This window comes from Myodes glareolus, chromosome 9 (genome assembly GCF_982192425.1).
Source record: "Myodes glareolus chromosome 9, mMyoGla1.1, whole genome shotgun sequence".
NCBI lineage: Eukaryota > Metazoa > Chordata > Mammalia > Rodentia > Cricetidae > Myodes > Myodes glareolus.
In genome coordinates this window covers 16,505,555-16,521,290 of record NC_142034.1, presented here as the reverse complement: position 1 = coordinate 16,521,290, position 15,736 = coordinate 16,505,555, and the positions used below count along the sequence as shown (strand labels likewise).

Below are 15,736 nucleotides of genomic sequence, written 5' to 3'. Positions count from 1 at the left end.
ATGGCCCTTGAATTTCAACATGCATGGTTCAGATGACTCTTTGTGGCAACACGGACCATGGACATCATCACAGACCCCAACTGTACCAGGTACATGGACACAGATACAGACCTTGGCAGCAACTCTGGCCCAGTGTCACCATGGCTCCAATGGGGACACTACAGGCCACTCATTATGGCCCTTGTAGCAGCAAGGCCCTGGGACACTGACATGATCCCCTGAGTGGCTTTGTAAAGTACATATTTAGTCTGGCATGGTAGTACGTACTTATAATCTCAGCACCCAGGCATCTGAGACAGGGAAAACACAAGTTCAAGGCCAGTTGGGCCCCCAATAAAACCTTGTCTCGAAAAAGGAAATATATATATTTAGTAGCCAGAATTTTGTAGGGCAGTGAAATATCTTCACATAGATGACTTTCCTGCTGTTCACTAGATAATTTTTTAAAGATTTTATGTGTGAATGTTTTTTTGCCTGTATATATGTATATATGCGCTGGTCCCTGAGGAGGCCAGAAAGGAACAGGAGTTACATAGTTGTGAGCTGCCATGTAGTTACTGGGAGCTGAACCTGGGTCCTCTGTAAGAGCAGCATATGCTCTCAACTTCTGAGTCACCTCTTCAGCCTCTTGATAAATTTCTAAGAAGGTATTTAGAGCTCTTTCTCGTCTGGCAGATTATTACACAAATGCCTGTTATTCTGTATCTGGATCATCATCCATTGAATTGAAGACCAGAATTTAGTATTTATATATTACTTAGGCTGTAAAAATACATCAAGGAAATAATGATTTGCCAAGAAGATTGAGGGTTGGGGTTTGGTGAAAAGCCTGGCAGTCTGTGTACTAAAAGGTACCTGAAGAGTGTGAGGAGTCCTAAGGAAAGACAAAGATCCTTCACAGATCTGATTACTTACAGATCTAGCTCACACTTTCTCCTCTCTTACAGACCAGTTCCTCTCCCCACTCTGGAGTGTCCAGGCAGGTTCGGATCAAGCCTTCCCAGTCTGCAGGGGATATAAATACCATTTACCAAGCTCCTGAGCCCAGAAGCAGGCACCTCTCTGTCAGTGAGTATTTTACTCTTTTCTTCCCTGTCCTAGTATATTTAATGTACTCACGTTTAAAATAGTCGACTACTCAACAATCATCAAATATTCATTAATTATCACTATGCAAAGTAGCACGCTATGCCTTTATTTGGGGAAGAGAGGACATGACTAGTCTCAGACCCTGACCCTTGAAGACCTTAGAATATAATAATGTGATGGCCTGATTAAATTCTTTTAAACATCCCTTCAAAAGTGATCTCCCGAGACGTCATTTTTGAAGGCTTACAAGGGCCCTGTAGAATTAGGAGTCGGGTCCACATTTCAGTTTTGTACATAGATTTCTTTCTTATTCCTGAAAAACCCCATGCTTCATATAAGATGCCAGCCAGTGAAACTCCTGGAAAGGCGACTGAGTTATCCTGGAAGCTTTAGCATAGTATCTACAATTGAGTAACAAAGAAGTTAGGTAGTTGCTACTAGGCCTCTTCAGGAAAGAATTCTAAATCAGACTTGTGCATTATATAACATTGTTCCTCCGGATACTTCTCAGGGTCTGTCTTGGTTAGGGTTACTATTGCTGTGATGAAACACCATGGCTAAAAGCTGAGGAGGAAAGGGTTTATCTTGCTTACTGCTTCATATCACAGTTCATAATTGAAGGCAGTCAGGGCAGACAGGAATTCAAACAGGGCAGGAGGCGGGTGCAGGAGCTGATTAAGACTCGACAGAAGAGTGCTGCTTTCTTTTGGTACTTGGGACCACCATCTCAGGGGTAGTACCACCCACAATGGACTGGGCTCTTCCATATCACGGATTAAGTAAATGCCCTACAGGCCTTCCTGTAGCTCCTTTTTTTTTTTTTTCCTATTACTGTGCATTGGTGTTTTGCCTGCATGTGTGTCTGTATGAGGATGTCAGATACCCTGGAACAGGAATTACAGATAATTGATAGTCACCATGTGGGTGATGAGACTTGAACTGAGCCATTTCTTCAGCCTCCTGCAACCCTGTCTTAATGTAGGCATTTTTTCTAAATTTTTTATTACTTTATAAATAATATCATTCAAAATTTCCACTTCCTCCCCTCCTCCCACTTGCCTTCTGCTCCCCCACATACCCTCTCCCCACCCCCTTCCAGTCCTAAGAGAGGGCAGGGCACCCTGCTCAATGGGAAGTCCAAGGCTCTCCCCCCTACATCTAGTCTTAGGAAGGTATGCATCCAAATAGAATAGGGTCCCAAAAAGCCAGTACCTGCAGTAGAGACAAATTCCAGTGCCATTATCATTGGCTTCTCAGTCTGCCCCAATTGTCAGCCACATTCAGAGGGTCCAGTTTGATCCCATGCTCCTTCAGTCCCAGTCCATCTGGATTTGGTGAACTCCCATTAGCTCAGGCACACTGTCTCAGTGTGTGAACCAACCCCTTGTGGTCCTGACTTCCTTGCTCATATTCTCCCTCCTCTGCTCTTCTGCTGAACCTTGGGAGCTCAGTCCAGTGCTCTGATAGGGTCTCTGTCTCCATCTCCATCTGTCACCGGACAAAGGTTCTATGGTGATATTCAAGATAGTCATCAGTCTGACAATGGGACAAGGCCAGTTCAGGCATCCTCTCCTCCACTGCCCAGAGTCCTAGCTGGGGACATCCCCATGGACACCTGGGAACCCCTCTAGAGCCAAGCCTCTTGCCGACCCCAAAATGGCTCCCTTAATTAAGATATTGTCTTCCCTGCTCCCATATCCGTCCTTCCTCCATCTCAACCATCCCACTCCCCCAAGCTCTCCCCAACCTTCCCCTTCTCCCTTCTCTCTCACTCTCTCCCCATCCCCCCACCCGACTCCCACCCCCATGCTCCCAACTTTTGCCTGGCAATCTTGTCTGCTTTCAATTTCCAGGAGGATCTATATATGTTTTTCTTTGGGTTCACCTCATTACTTAGCTTCTCTAGGATCGCGAACTATAGGCTCAATGTCCTTTGTTTATGGCTAGAATCCACTAATGAGTAAGTACATACCATATTCATATTTTTGGGTCTGGGTTATCTTACTCAGGATAGTGTTTTCTTTTTCCATTCATTTGCATGCAAAATTCAAGATGTCATTGTTTTTTACCACTGAGTAGTATTCTAATGTGTAGATGTGCCACACTTTCTTTATCCATTCTTCCATTGAGGGGCATCTCGGTTGTTTCCAGGTTCTGGCTATTACAAATAATGTTGCTATGAACATAGTTGAACAAATGCTTTTGTAGTATGACTGGGCATCTCTTGGGTATATTCCCAAGAGTGGTATTGCTGGATCCTGAGATAGGTTGACTCCCAATTTTCTGAGAAACCGCCACATTGATTTCCAAAGTGGTTGCACAAGATTGCATTCCCACCAGCAATGGATGAGTGTTCCCCTTACTCCACATCCTCTCCAGCATAGGTTATCATTGGTGTTTTTGATTTTAGCCATTCTGATAGGTGTAAGATGGTATCTCAAAGTTGTTTTGATTTGCATTTTCCTGATAGCTAAGGAAGTTGAACATGTTGTTAAGTATCTTTTGGCCATTTGAAATTCTGTTGAGAATTCTCTGTTCAGTTCAGTACCCCATTTTTTAATTGGGTTATTTAGAATTTTAATGTCTACCTTCTTGAGTTCTTTATATATTTTGGAGATCAGACCTTTGTCTGATGTGGGGTTGGTGAAGCTCTTCTCCCATTCAGTAGGTTGCCTTTTTGTCTTAATGACTGTGTCCTTTGCTTTACAGAAGCTTCTCAGTTTCAGGAGATCCCATTTATTTATTGTTGCTCTTATTGTCTGTGCTACTGGGGTTATACGCATGTAGTGGTCTCCTGTGCCCATGTATTGCAAGCTACTTCCCACTTTCTCTTCTATCAGGTTCAGTGTGGTCAGATTTATATTGAGGTCTGTAATCCATTTGGACTTGAGTTTTGTGCATGGTCATAGATAATGGATCTATTTTCATTCTTCTTCAAGAAGAATGAAATTCTTCTTCTTCAACCTTCATAACCCAGAAGGTTGACATCCAGTTATGCCAGCACCATTTGTTAAAGATGCTTTCTTTCTTCCATTGTATAATTTTAGCTACTTTGTCAAAAATCAGGTGTTCATAGGTTTGTGGATTAATATCCGGGTCTTCAATTTGATTCCATTGGTCACCATCTCTGTTTTTAGGCCAATACCAAGCTGTTTTCATTATTGTGACTCTGTAATAGAGTTTGATGTCAGGGATGGTAATGCCTCCAGAAGTTCCTTTATTGTATAGGATTGTTTTGGCTATTCTGGGTTTTTTGTTTTTCCATATAAAGTTGATAATTGTTCTCTCAAGGTCTGTGAAGAATTTTGTTGGGATTTTGATGGGGATTGCATTGAATCTATAGATTGCCTTTGGTAGAATTGCCATTTTTACTATGTTGATCCTACCAATCCAAGAGCATAGGAGATCCTTCCATTTTCTGATATCCTCTTCAATTTCTTTCTTTAAAGACTTAAAGTTCTTGTCAAATAGATCTTTCACTTCCTTGGTTAGTGTTACCCCAAGATACTTTATGCTATTTGTGGCTATCGTGAAAGGTGGTGTTTCTCTGGTTTCCCTCTCCACTTCTTTATCCTTTGTGTATAGGAGGGCTACTGATTTTTTTTTTAAGATTTATTTATTATATAGTGTTCTACCTGAAGGCCAGAAGAGGACACCAGATCTCATTACAGATGGTTGTGAGCCATCATGTGGTTGCTGGGAATTGAACTCAGAACCTCTGGAAGAGCAGCCAGTGCTTTTAATCACTGAGCCATCTCTCCAACCCCGGGCTACAAATTGATCTTGTATCCTGCCACATCACTGAAGGTATTTATCAGCTGTAGGAGTTCTCTGGTAGAGTTTTTGGGGTCATTTATGTACACTATCATATCATCTGCAAATAAAGTTTGACTTCTTCCTTTCCAATTCGAATCCCCTCGATCTCCTTATGTTGTCTTATTGTTATTGCTAGAACTTCAAGCACTATATTGAAGAAATATGACGAGAGTGGACAGCCTTGTCTTGTTCCTGATTTTAGTGGAATCGCTTTGAGTTTCTCTCCATTTAATTTGATGTTAGTTGTCGGCTTGCTGTATATTGCTTTTATTATATTTAGAAATGATCCTTGTATCCCTAATCTCTCCAAGACCTTTTTCATAAAGGGGTATTGAATTTTGTCAAATGCATTTTCAGTATCTAATGAAATGATCATATGGTTTTTTTCTTTCAGTTTATTTATATGATGGATTACATTGATAGATTTTCATATGTTGAACCAGCCCTGCATCTCTGGGGTGAAGCCTACTTGATCATAATGGATGATTTTTTTGATGTGTTCTTGGGTTCGGTTTGCCAGTATTTTATTGAGAATTTTTGCATTGATGTTCATGAATGAGATTGATCTGTAATTCTCTTTCTTGGTTGAGTCTTTGTGTGACTTTGGTATCAGGGTAACTGTAGCTTCATAAAAAGAGTTTGGCAATGACTCTTTTGTTTCTATTATGTGGAACACATTAAGGAGTATAGGTGTTAGCTCTTCTGGTAGAATTCTGCACTAAAACCATCTGGTCCTGGGCTTTTTTTTGGTTGGGAGGTTTTTGCTGACAGCTTCTATTTCCTCATGACTTATAGGTCTATTTAAATTGTTCACCTGGTCTTTATTTAATTTTGGTATATGGTATTTATCTTTAAAAATGGCCTTTTCTTTTACATTTTCCAATTTTGTGGCGTACAGGCTTTTGTAGTAAGACCTAATGATTCTCTGAATTTCTTCAGTGTCTGTTGTTATGTCCCCCTTTTCATTTCTGATCTTGTTAATTTGAGAGAGAGCTCAGTGGTTAAGAGTACTTGCTGCTCTTGCAGAGGATCTATTAGCCACACAGCAGTTTACAATTACTATTTCCCAGAGATCTAATGCCCCTTTCTGACCTCTGAGGATACTAGGCATGCACATGATACACATACACACAGGAACTCACATATAGCATACTGAAGAAAAAAAAAAGCCAAGGTAGAAATAGTTACAGAGAAACCCTGTCTCGAAAAAAAAAATTAGAATAGTACTTTAAGTAGAAATACAATATAGCTTTCAGTATATTTATAAAGATATTTTATCAAGAAAATAAAAGCAGTACTTAAACACAAACCAAGTTGTTGGAGAAGAAATGTTGTTGGGGTGTATAATTTTAATCCTAGAATTTTAGGGGATAGATATTAGGAGTTCAAAGCTAACCTTGACTACATAGTAAGTTTGAAGCCAGCCTATGCTACATAAGTCTTTCCCTCAAAAAAAAAAAAAAGAAAGAAAGAAAGAAAAGAAAATTGCTGGAGAAAGTAATAAAACAGGCAGACATGGAGAATGTTCAAGATAGCAATTGCACGATAGAAAAATGAAGACTGAAAAATAACTATAAAGAAACATATAACAATAGCAAAGTTATGATTTACTAAATTTCAGACTGTGGATGAATAAAGGCTCACAAAGTTAATAAAATTCCAAATCTGAATAAGAGTAAACAGACCTCTGAGGATTGGAAACTTTATACTGTTAGGACTGAAATGGTGTCTACACGCTGCCCAAGGTGTTCTCACTTTCAGGCATGACAGCATGTGCCAGCCACTCACAAAGGTTGAAACAGGAAAATTGTGAGTTTGAAGCCAACTTGGGCAAAGTAGGCAACATAGGAATTGCCTATTTCTCCTGTTCTTTCCCATAGAACAAGGGTTAGTGAGTGGTGGATGGGTTTCAGATGTATCAGGGAGAAAGTAGAGAAGCAGAAACCTCTCCCAAAGTCTTTGTAGAAATAGAAGAGGAAAGATGGGCAGCCTCATGTTTTTAATTGATGAAGATTGATACAGAGCAGGAATTGGATTTTCTGTCCCCTAAGCGCAAACCTGTGATTCCTGGGTGGAGCAAGGGCTAACTGCTGGACCATTAAGGTCCTTTTCTGTGTTGTAGGAAGCCATATGTGAAAATCACTTCCTTGACTAGACATGTTAAGAGATAGAATTTTTGTATAGTTTCTGTTTATCTGGAAAATGGACACCTATATCTCAGCATACCTAGGTTCTGACTTCTTTTATTCCATGAGCACCATGTTGGCCTGGAATGAACGAAACAGTGGAGCCCATGAAAGGTCAAGGGTTATAGAAACAGATTCTGCCTAGAAGAGAAACAGCAACAGGAACATCAGAACTGAAGCACACAGGAAGATTTAAGACTAGCATTCCAGACATAGGAAAGAACACCTACTAGGCATCATCACAAAAGAACATGGGGACTGGAGAGATAGCTTAGCACTTAAGAGCACTGGCTGCTGTTCCAGAGGTCCTGAGTTCAATTTCCAGCAACCATATGGCAGCTCACAACCATCTGTAATGGGGTTTAATACCCTCTTCTTGCGTGCAGGCATACATACAGATAGAACACTCATATATAAAATACATAAAAAAAACAACTAACCAAACAAAAGAACATGGTGGGCTCCAAAATATACTGTGTATGTTTGAGAAACTATAGATATGGTATGGAAGAAGTGGAACCCGGGAAGGGGGAACTTGGGTTTTAAAAAGTAAAAAGGATTGGAAAGATGGCTCAGTGGCTCTTAACCAGTTCAATTCCTGGCATCCACGTGACATTTCACACCTGTCTATAACTCCAGTTACAGGAGATCTGACACCCCCACACAGACACACATGCAGGTAAAATACCAGTGAGCATAAAATAAAATAGGGTAAAAAATAAAAACACAGTTCCACATGCTTTTAATCTCAGCACTCAGGAGACAAAAGCAGGTGGATCTCTATGAGTTTGAGACCAGCTTGGTCTACAGAGTGACCAAAGCTACATAAAGAAACCCTGTCTTGAAGAAAAAGGAAGAAAAGTCTAATATAGCCCAAGTTGCTCTTAGACTTGTAGAAGCTAGCCTTAAGCAACTGATCCCCCTGTTTGTACCTTCTAAGTGCTGGGATTATAAGCATACACTACCATATCCAGCTTCTTTCATGCCTGGCCTAATGGAAATTAATTTCTACTAGAGTAACATGGAAAGTACATTCTGTGGAGGAGCTGGGCTCTCAAGATTCTGGAAGATTTCCATAGGCAGACTTGAAAGGATGAGCTTTGGAGAATGTTCATCTTTCAGGTCCCGGTAGGCTGACATATTTAGAAGAGGCAAAGAGCGCACGCCTTTAATCCCAGCTTTTGGAAGGCAGAGGCAGGCGGATCTCTCTGAGTTTGAGGCCAGCCTGGTATACAAGAGCTAGTTCCAGGACAGGCAACAAAGCTACAGAGAAACCTTGTCTCGAAAAACCAAAGAAAGAAGAGGCAAAGAGAAGGCCAAGAAAGTATCCCAAGGCCACTTTCTAAGAACCCTTGACTATACATAGGAATATTTTGTTTTTTTTGGTAGTTGGTGGGAAGTCACAGAAAATTTTTTTGCCTTATGCTTATCTCCATTAGAATGCTAATCATATTATCTTTCCCACCAAACTCTATCTTTGTTCATTCATTACCAAAAAATCAGTTATGGGCCAGAAGCTTGGATACAAAAAAGTCATGGACTTTGTGCTGTGGACCTTGTGTGTGTGTGTGTGTGTGTGTGTGTGTGTGTGTGTGTGTGTGTATATATATATATATATATATATAATGTTTGTTTGTCATAATGTGATCAGTATATAGTTACAAACTGTGGTTCAAAAGTTGTGTGGTGTTGCATGAATATGCAAGTGAAGAGTAGGACCTGATCTTGGGGTCAGGAAACCTTAGGCTACCACCTAAAGTACATATGAAAGCTGTGCAGAGATTTGAGGGCAAGTGCTTTGGACAGGAGATGTCACGTTTGTTGAGACTAAGGGCTAGAGAAAGGTGCACTGTCGGATTCAGAGATGATGTCTGGAGTGCTAAGACAGGAGCAAGGAGAGCAGGCCTCGCCTAAAGAGGAAGAAGAGCCCTATGGATAGTAATAAAGATTTATTTTAATCTTTGTTGAAAGCAATGAAAGGTCATTAGGTTTTTAAGTAATGATGAAAAGGTAGAATGACATTCAGATTTGCATTGTCAAAGACTGTTCTGGCTGAAGTGTGAAGGACAGACTGGAAGGGCTAGTTTGGATCCAGGAAACCATATAAGTGAAAGAAGGCAGATGCTTGGATTAGTCTGGGAGCAGTGAGAGAGACAAGGAACAAGTAGATCTGAGACATTCAGAGATAACACTGATAGAGCATGGCACTTTAGTGGTTTTCACAATATGCTGTGAAGAATCAGGGGTGTTCTTAAGTTCCTTTTAGGTCTTCTGTGAGGGCAAGACTGTTCTTTTGGTTTTTGGAGCCAGGGTTTCTCTTTAGCTTTAGTTTGGAGCGTGTCCTGGAACTTGCTTTTGCTCTGTAGACAAGACTGGCTTCAAACTCACAGAGATCCGCCTGCCTCTGCCTCCCGAGTATTGGGATTAATGGTGTGCGCCACCACCGCCCGACAAGATTATTATTACCATCACCCTAAAACGTGGAACTCATCACAAGCATACAGTTGTTTTCCAGGGGTTATACATGTGAGGTAGTATGTACGTGTATGAAAGAAAGAGAAACAGGACAGACACAGGGTCTCATGTGTCCCAGGCTAGCCACAAACTCATTATGTACCTAAGGATGATCTTGAACTTTTGATCCTTCTTTCCCCTCCCTACTCCTGGGATTACAGGCATGCACTACCATGCCTGGTTTATTTGGAGCTGAGAATAGAATCAGAGGACCTTGGTTCAATTCCCAGCACCCACACTGTGTCTCACAACTACTTGTTACTCTAGTCCCTGGGGTATCTGATGCCCTTTTCTGGCCTGTGTGGGCACTACATGCACGTAGTGCACAGACGTACGTTCAAGCAAACACTCATATATACACTGAGAAAATAAAATGGTCGTCTTCCTTCATTCCAGAGGTTCTTTGCTTCTCGTAGTAGATTCCTTTGCATTTCTAGATAAGATTATAATGTGTATAGTGGTGGTAGCTACTTCAGAATTGAAGTGTAGGTTGTTGTCAGTGTCTGTGGGAAAACAAGATTGAGAAGTAGTTTTGCAGTCTTGTCCCTTGTAGGCAGGTCAGGAAATGTCGCTTACAATTTTCTATTGAAGAAGAACAAAAGATTTGATTACTCTCCTATCTCATCTGTCCCCTAAGAGAAAAAGATTTAGAAATATCTCTTTGTACTTGCAGTGACCTACACATTAACACTGACCCAAAGCCCTAGAAATCCCTGTGGAGGCAACTTCCTGCCTCCTTCAGCTTCCTCATGAGGGTTCTCTGAGAAAAGAAGACTGCATTTTAGCCTTAAGTCAGAGTATAAGCAAAAGAATCACCCATGCTCTGGGAACAGTTTATTTCTGCTTGGCTTCTTTGGGTTAAAGAAGCTAGCAGAGTAACATAATGTGGAGGGATTTTAACAGCTCTGGTCTTCTCTTTCCACTTAGAATGCCTTCAGGGGAAGCTGCAGATAGACTCTCCTTTGATACTGGCCTGGGCCCCTTGATGTGACTAGAACAGCATAGTCAGCCTGGAGTATCAGGAAAGGATGCCCCATGGGAGCCCCCTCCCCCTTATCCTCTCACCATTGCCCTCTAAGACCTAAGGAGTCACTTGTGCTTTAATAGTAGAGCTTTGTGCCTTCTAGCTCACTCCTGGTCATTGTTAGTAATTATGTGATCATCAAGTCTTGTAGTTCAGCATCATTATGGCCTGTACAGCTCCTTCCCTCACTTGTTCTCAGCTGCTGATGTGCCTCTCATTGGCTCTCAATTTTTGAAATGAAGATAAAAACAAAACTGAAAATACCCTGGAACAGTTATGCCACCTCCTGGTGTTTCCATTTGCTTCCTCTGATAGTCATTGGTCTGGGGAGACTTCCCTTTCCTGCTCCAGGCAGTGGGCTTGTGCACAATAGCCCCTGGCATGTCGCCCATCAGATAACAAGGCTGGCTTTCTGTAGGCCACAGTGTGGATTGGAAAAAGTGAAAGTCTCTGGCTGGAAATAAAAGTCCAGAAAACCTTTGCTCTTTCCCCTAGGCCCTCCTGTGTCTGCAGCAGTGGCCTCATATGTGCTAGTTTCATCCCAACTATAAAAGCAGGGGAGAATTCCGTGAGCTGGTAATAGAGGGAATGGTTTAAACAGTGTCAAATATCATCGAGAAGAAAGAATTTTTATTTCTAACTAATCCCTTATAAGAGCCTTTTTTTCGGGTGGGAGGCTGTTTTTCGAGACAGGGTTTCTCTGTGTGACAGTCCTAGCTGCTCTGGAAATTGCTCTGTGAACCAGGCTGGCCTCGAACTGCCTGCCTCTGCCTCCCAAGTGCTGGAATTAAAGGCGTGCGCCACCATGCCTGACTATAAAAGACATTTTTAAAAATTTGCTCTAGGCTTATTCCAGAGCATCTTGGGTTAAAATGCTAGAAAAGAACTTCTCTAACTTGTTTCAGGGAGAAGAGAGTCAATGAAAAATTCTAGATTATGGAACCAGTGAGAGAGTTGAGAAAAGCTGATTCCTAGGTTCAGACACACAAGAGAGAGGCAGGGGTCATCTTAGCTGATTTTATTATTCTGTGAGTTCACAAAAATATCCCTAAATTTATACTAAGAGCAGCTTCAGTTTCTTATAAGGCTTTAAATACCTGGAAAGACTGTCTCCTGCAGGCTATTGAGGTCATTTCAGTATCATGGCTCAGGAGCCGACTTACTTCAGAAATGTAGCTTTCCCTCTGTGAATGAGATGTTGAGGCATGAAATCCACAAAATTATTTGCCTGTTTTCAGGACTATTTCATAGCTTTATGTCAGTATTCTCATCTGAGACTGTGTCCTTGGATTGATGCCTCCATGAATCAATTGGAAGTGTTCTTGGCAGTAAATTTATCAGATGTCTTCAGCACATCTGAATGAGTCATATGTTGGAGCAATTAACTTTATTTGAAAGAATGAAGAACTGAGTCTCTTAATGCTGAGAATACTTTAAACTCCTTAGAAGCCATCTTTCAAGCCCCAAGTATGAGACTACTGCCATACCTGTCAGGAGATGGAAGAAGGAGAATGAGTTCAAGTCTAGCCTGCTGTATATAGTCCTATCTCAAATAAACAAAAATCCCATTTTCCCCCATATGCCTTTAATCCTAGCATTCAAGAAGCAAAAGCAAGTAGATCTCTGTGAGTTCAAGGCTACTGTGGTCTTTCAGGCCAGCCAGAATCATATAGTGAAACCCTATCTCAAAACACAAAAGCCCCAGCATTTTCAAGGACTAACCTATTGTACCTTTTTTTATTTTTGAGGGGGGTGTCAAGCATTTTTCTTTCGTTTGTTGGTCACTTTTTCTTTAGGAAGAGACTCCCTGGCTCAGAAAGTTTTGTTGAGACCCATGTTTACGTTCAGTATAGTCTCTCAGAGTATTAGAAGTACCTGAGCCAGACTTTTCAGCATCCCTTGCACTATAAATGTACTTACCATCTGTCTGTCCTGGAGCCCAGGCTGAGTGAGCTATATACGAAGTTAAAACAGTATGTATCCAAGCTGGGCAGTGGTGGCACACACCTTTAAATCCCAGCACTTGGGAGGCAGAGATAGGTGGATGTCTGTGGGTTTGAGGCTGGCTGTAAACCAGCCTGGTTTACATAATGAGTTCTAGGTCAACCAATGCTGCTACACAGAGAATCCCTGTCTTGAAAAACAAAAACCAAAACCACCACAACAAAACAGTATGTATTTTACATTTTCCTTCTGAAACTAGTTTCTTTCAGGGAAGAGGGATGCTGGCATTGAGTGGTCACATCTTCTAGAGTAGAATGAATCAAGTTCTTCTCCATCTCCAGCTGCGAGACTTGTTTGCTTTCTTAGCAATTCCATGGAACACCTTGCCTGCAGAGTTCTAGCCCAGAAAACCTAGTGCCATGGTCCTGAACTAGACTGGGAAGTAGTTTGTGATGGGGTGGCACGTTGCCGTTTCTGGTGTCTGGGGATTTCTGGGTTGTAGGGGAGAGGTAGAGAGTATAAGAGAGGAAAGGGTTGTTATGTTTCTGGCTTTCTTCATGGCGGGATAAATATGTCCCCCCAAATAAGGGCTAAAGGAGCACATATGAAGGCTAGAGGACAGCTTGTTAGAGTCAGTTCTCTCTTTAGACTATGTAGGTCCTGAGGATTGAACTCACGTTGTGAGGCCTAGTAGCAAGTATCTTTACCTGCTGAGCTATCTCACTGGCCCTGTTAGTATTTTCTTGAACCTTCTAAATATTGTGGTTTTTTTTCCTGAAGTAATAATGTAAATATACCTTGCAGAGTACCTCAGAGTTACCCAGAGAATGTTTGCCAAAAGTGTTCTGCCAATTGTTGGAATCAAATGATGCAATTACTGTGAATGCCCAACAAAAAGAAAACTTTTATTTTCTTTCTCTTTCTTTCTCTCTTTCTCTCTTTTTCTTTTCTTTTCTTTTTTTTTTTTTATTTTCCCGAGACAGGGTTTCTCTGTTGCTTTGGAACTAGCTCTTGTAGACCAGGCTGGCCTCAAACTCATAGAGATCCACCTGCCTCTACCTCCCGAGTGCTGAGATTAAAGGTGTGCGCCACCATCACCCGGCCAAAAAGGAAACTTCTACTTAAGGGCAACATAATGTATTCATAACTGTAAGTCAGGAATTGTGAGAGTAAGTGGCAGTGAGAGACATAGTCTTTTTTCAGTGGCCATAATGTCTTCACTGAAGCTGGTATTGCCCCAACCACCTGAGTACTGGGATTATAGATATGTGCCACTATGCCTAGCTCAGTGTCTTCTCATCTGATACAGATAGAGTAGGTACTGGTTGAAAGAACAGAGCCCCAGAGTCATATGTACAGGTATATCCAGTTAGCTCTTCCTGGATCAGTTTCAAAATGTTGTTGGGGCCCAAAGCTCCAGAGGACTAAACTGACAAACTAATGCACAAGGACCTCTTGGTTATAGTTTTTTTCAGTTTCAGTTACCACCAATCAACTGTTCAGAATTTAGTGTTTGTTTTGTTCATGATCTCTTATATCCCACGTTGGCCCTGAACTCCCGTGTAGCAGATTTTCCTGCCTCTGCTTCCCAGATGTAAGGATTATGGGCATGTACCATCAGGTCTGGCTCTTTTCTTTTCTTTTCTTTTCTTTTCTTTTCTTTTCTTTTCTTTCTTTCTTTCCTCCCCTCCCCTTTCCCTTCCTTCCTCCCTCCCTTCCCTTCTCTCTCTCTCTCTCTCTCTCTCTCTCTCTCTCTCTATCTATATATATATATATATATCTTTCTCTTTCTTTCTTTTTTTAATTTAGACTTATGCCCAGGCTGGCTTCACTAAACTCACAAGATACTCCTACCTCAGCCTCTAGAGTAGCAAAACAACAGGCATGTTCCTCCACATCTGGCACAGTCAAAAAATAATAAATGAAATTAAATGGGGTATACACCTTTAATCCCAGAATTTGGATTTGGGAGGAGGAGGAAGACAGATCTCTTAGTTTAAGGCCAGGCAGGTCTACATAGTCCAGAACAGCCTGGACCACATAATGAGACCTTGTTTCAAAAAATACAAAGAGAGAGAGAGAGAAAGAAGAAATCAAAAATACAGTGTCTTGATTACTTTTCTATTGCTGTGAATTGCCATCATGGTAGGGAGCATGGTGGCAGGCAGGCATGACATTGGAGCAGTTGGTGGGAGCTTACATCTGATCCATAAGCACAGGCAGAGGGAGAGACACTAGGCCCAGCTTTTTTGGTTTGGTTTTTGTTTTGTTTTTCAGGACAGGGTTTCTCTGTAGCTTTGGAGCCTGTCCTGAAACTGACTCTGTAGACCAGGCTGGCCTTGACCTCACAGAGATCCACCTGCCTCTGCCTTCCCAGTGCTGGGATTAAAGGCATGCACCACCACTGCCCACCTAGGCCCATGTTTTAAAACCTCAAAGGTTTCAGAACGTACCTTCATTGAAACCTGAAACCAGGGCCCACCTGTCCTTCCCAAAACAGCTCCATCAACTGGAGACCAAGCCCTCAAATACATGAACCTATGGTAGCTACTTTTATCCTAACTGCCACACACAGTGAGCTTTATTTTATTTTTTTTTATTTAATTTTTTTTTTTGAGATGGGGTCTTACTATGTAGCCTTGACTGACCTGAAATTTGCTACTCAAAAGAGATTTGCCTGGGATTCAAGAGGTAAAATACCACACTTGGCCTGAGTTTTTGGTTTTGGGGAGTTGTTTTTTAGTTGTTGTTTGTTTTGTTTTGTTTGTTTAAGACATGGTTTATCTGTGTGGCCATGGCTATCCTGGAACTTGCTCTGTAGCCCAGACTGGCCTCAAACTCAGATCCACCTGTCTCTGTCTCCCAAATGCTGGAATTAAAGGTGTGCCACCACTACCTGGCTTGGATTTTTTTTTTGTTTTTTAATTTAATTTTTAAAGATTTATTATATTTAATTATGCATATATATGTGTGGATCTGGGTGTGGATATGTATGTGTGTGTGCCGATGCCAGCTGAGGCCAGAAGTGTCAGATTCCCTTGGTGTTGGGGTTATAGACAATTGTGAGCTACCCAACATGGATGCTGGGAATCCAGTTCTGATGCTTTACAAGAGCAGTCTGGACCTTGAACTGCTGAGCTGTCTCTCCAGGCCCAGCAATAAG

At 41.5% G+C, this 15,736-nt stretch overlaps 1 protein-coding gene across 1 annotated transcript in view; it reads left to right on the top strand.

The window, feature by feature from the left end:
• The window catches only part of Map3k3 (mitogen-activated protein kinase kinase kinase 3), an 84,328-nt gene that overhangs the window by 52,504 nt on the left and 16,088 nt on the right, over nucleotides 1-15,736 (top strand). Inside the window, exon 6 of the mRNA XM_085695943.2 lies at nucleotides 948-1,068. Coding sequence (XP_085552069.1) covers nucleotides 948-1,068 — 121 coding nt within the window. The remainder of the gene's footprint in view (nucleotides 1-947; nucleotides 1,069-15,736) is intronic.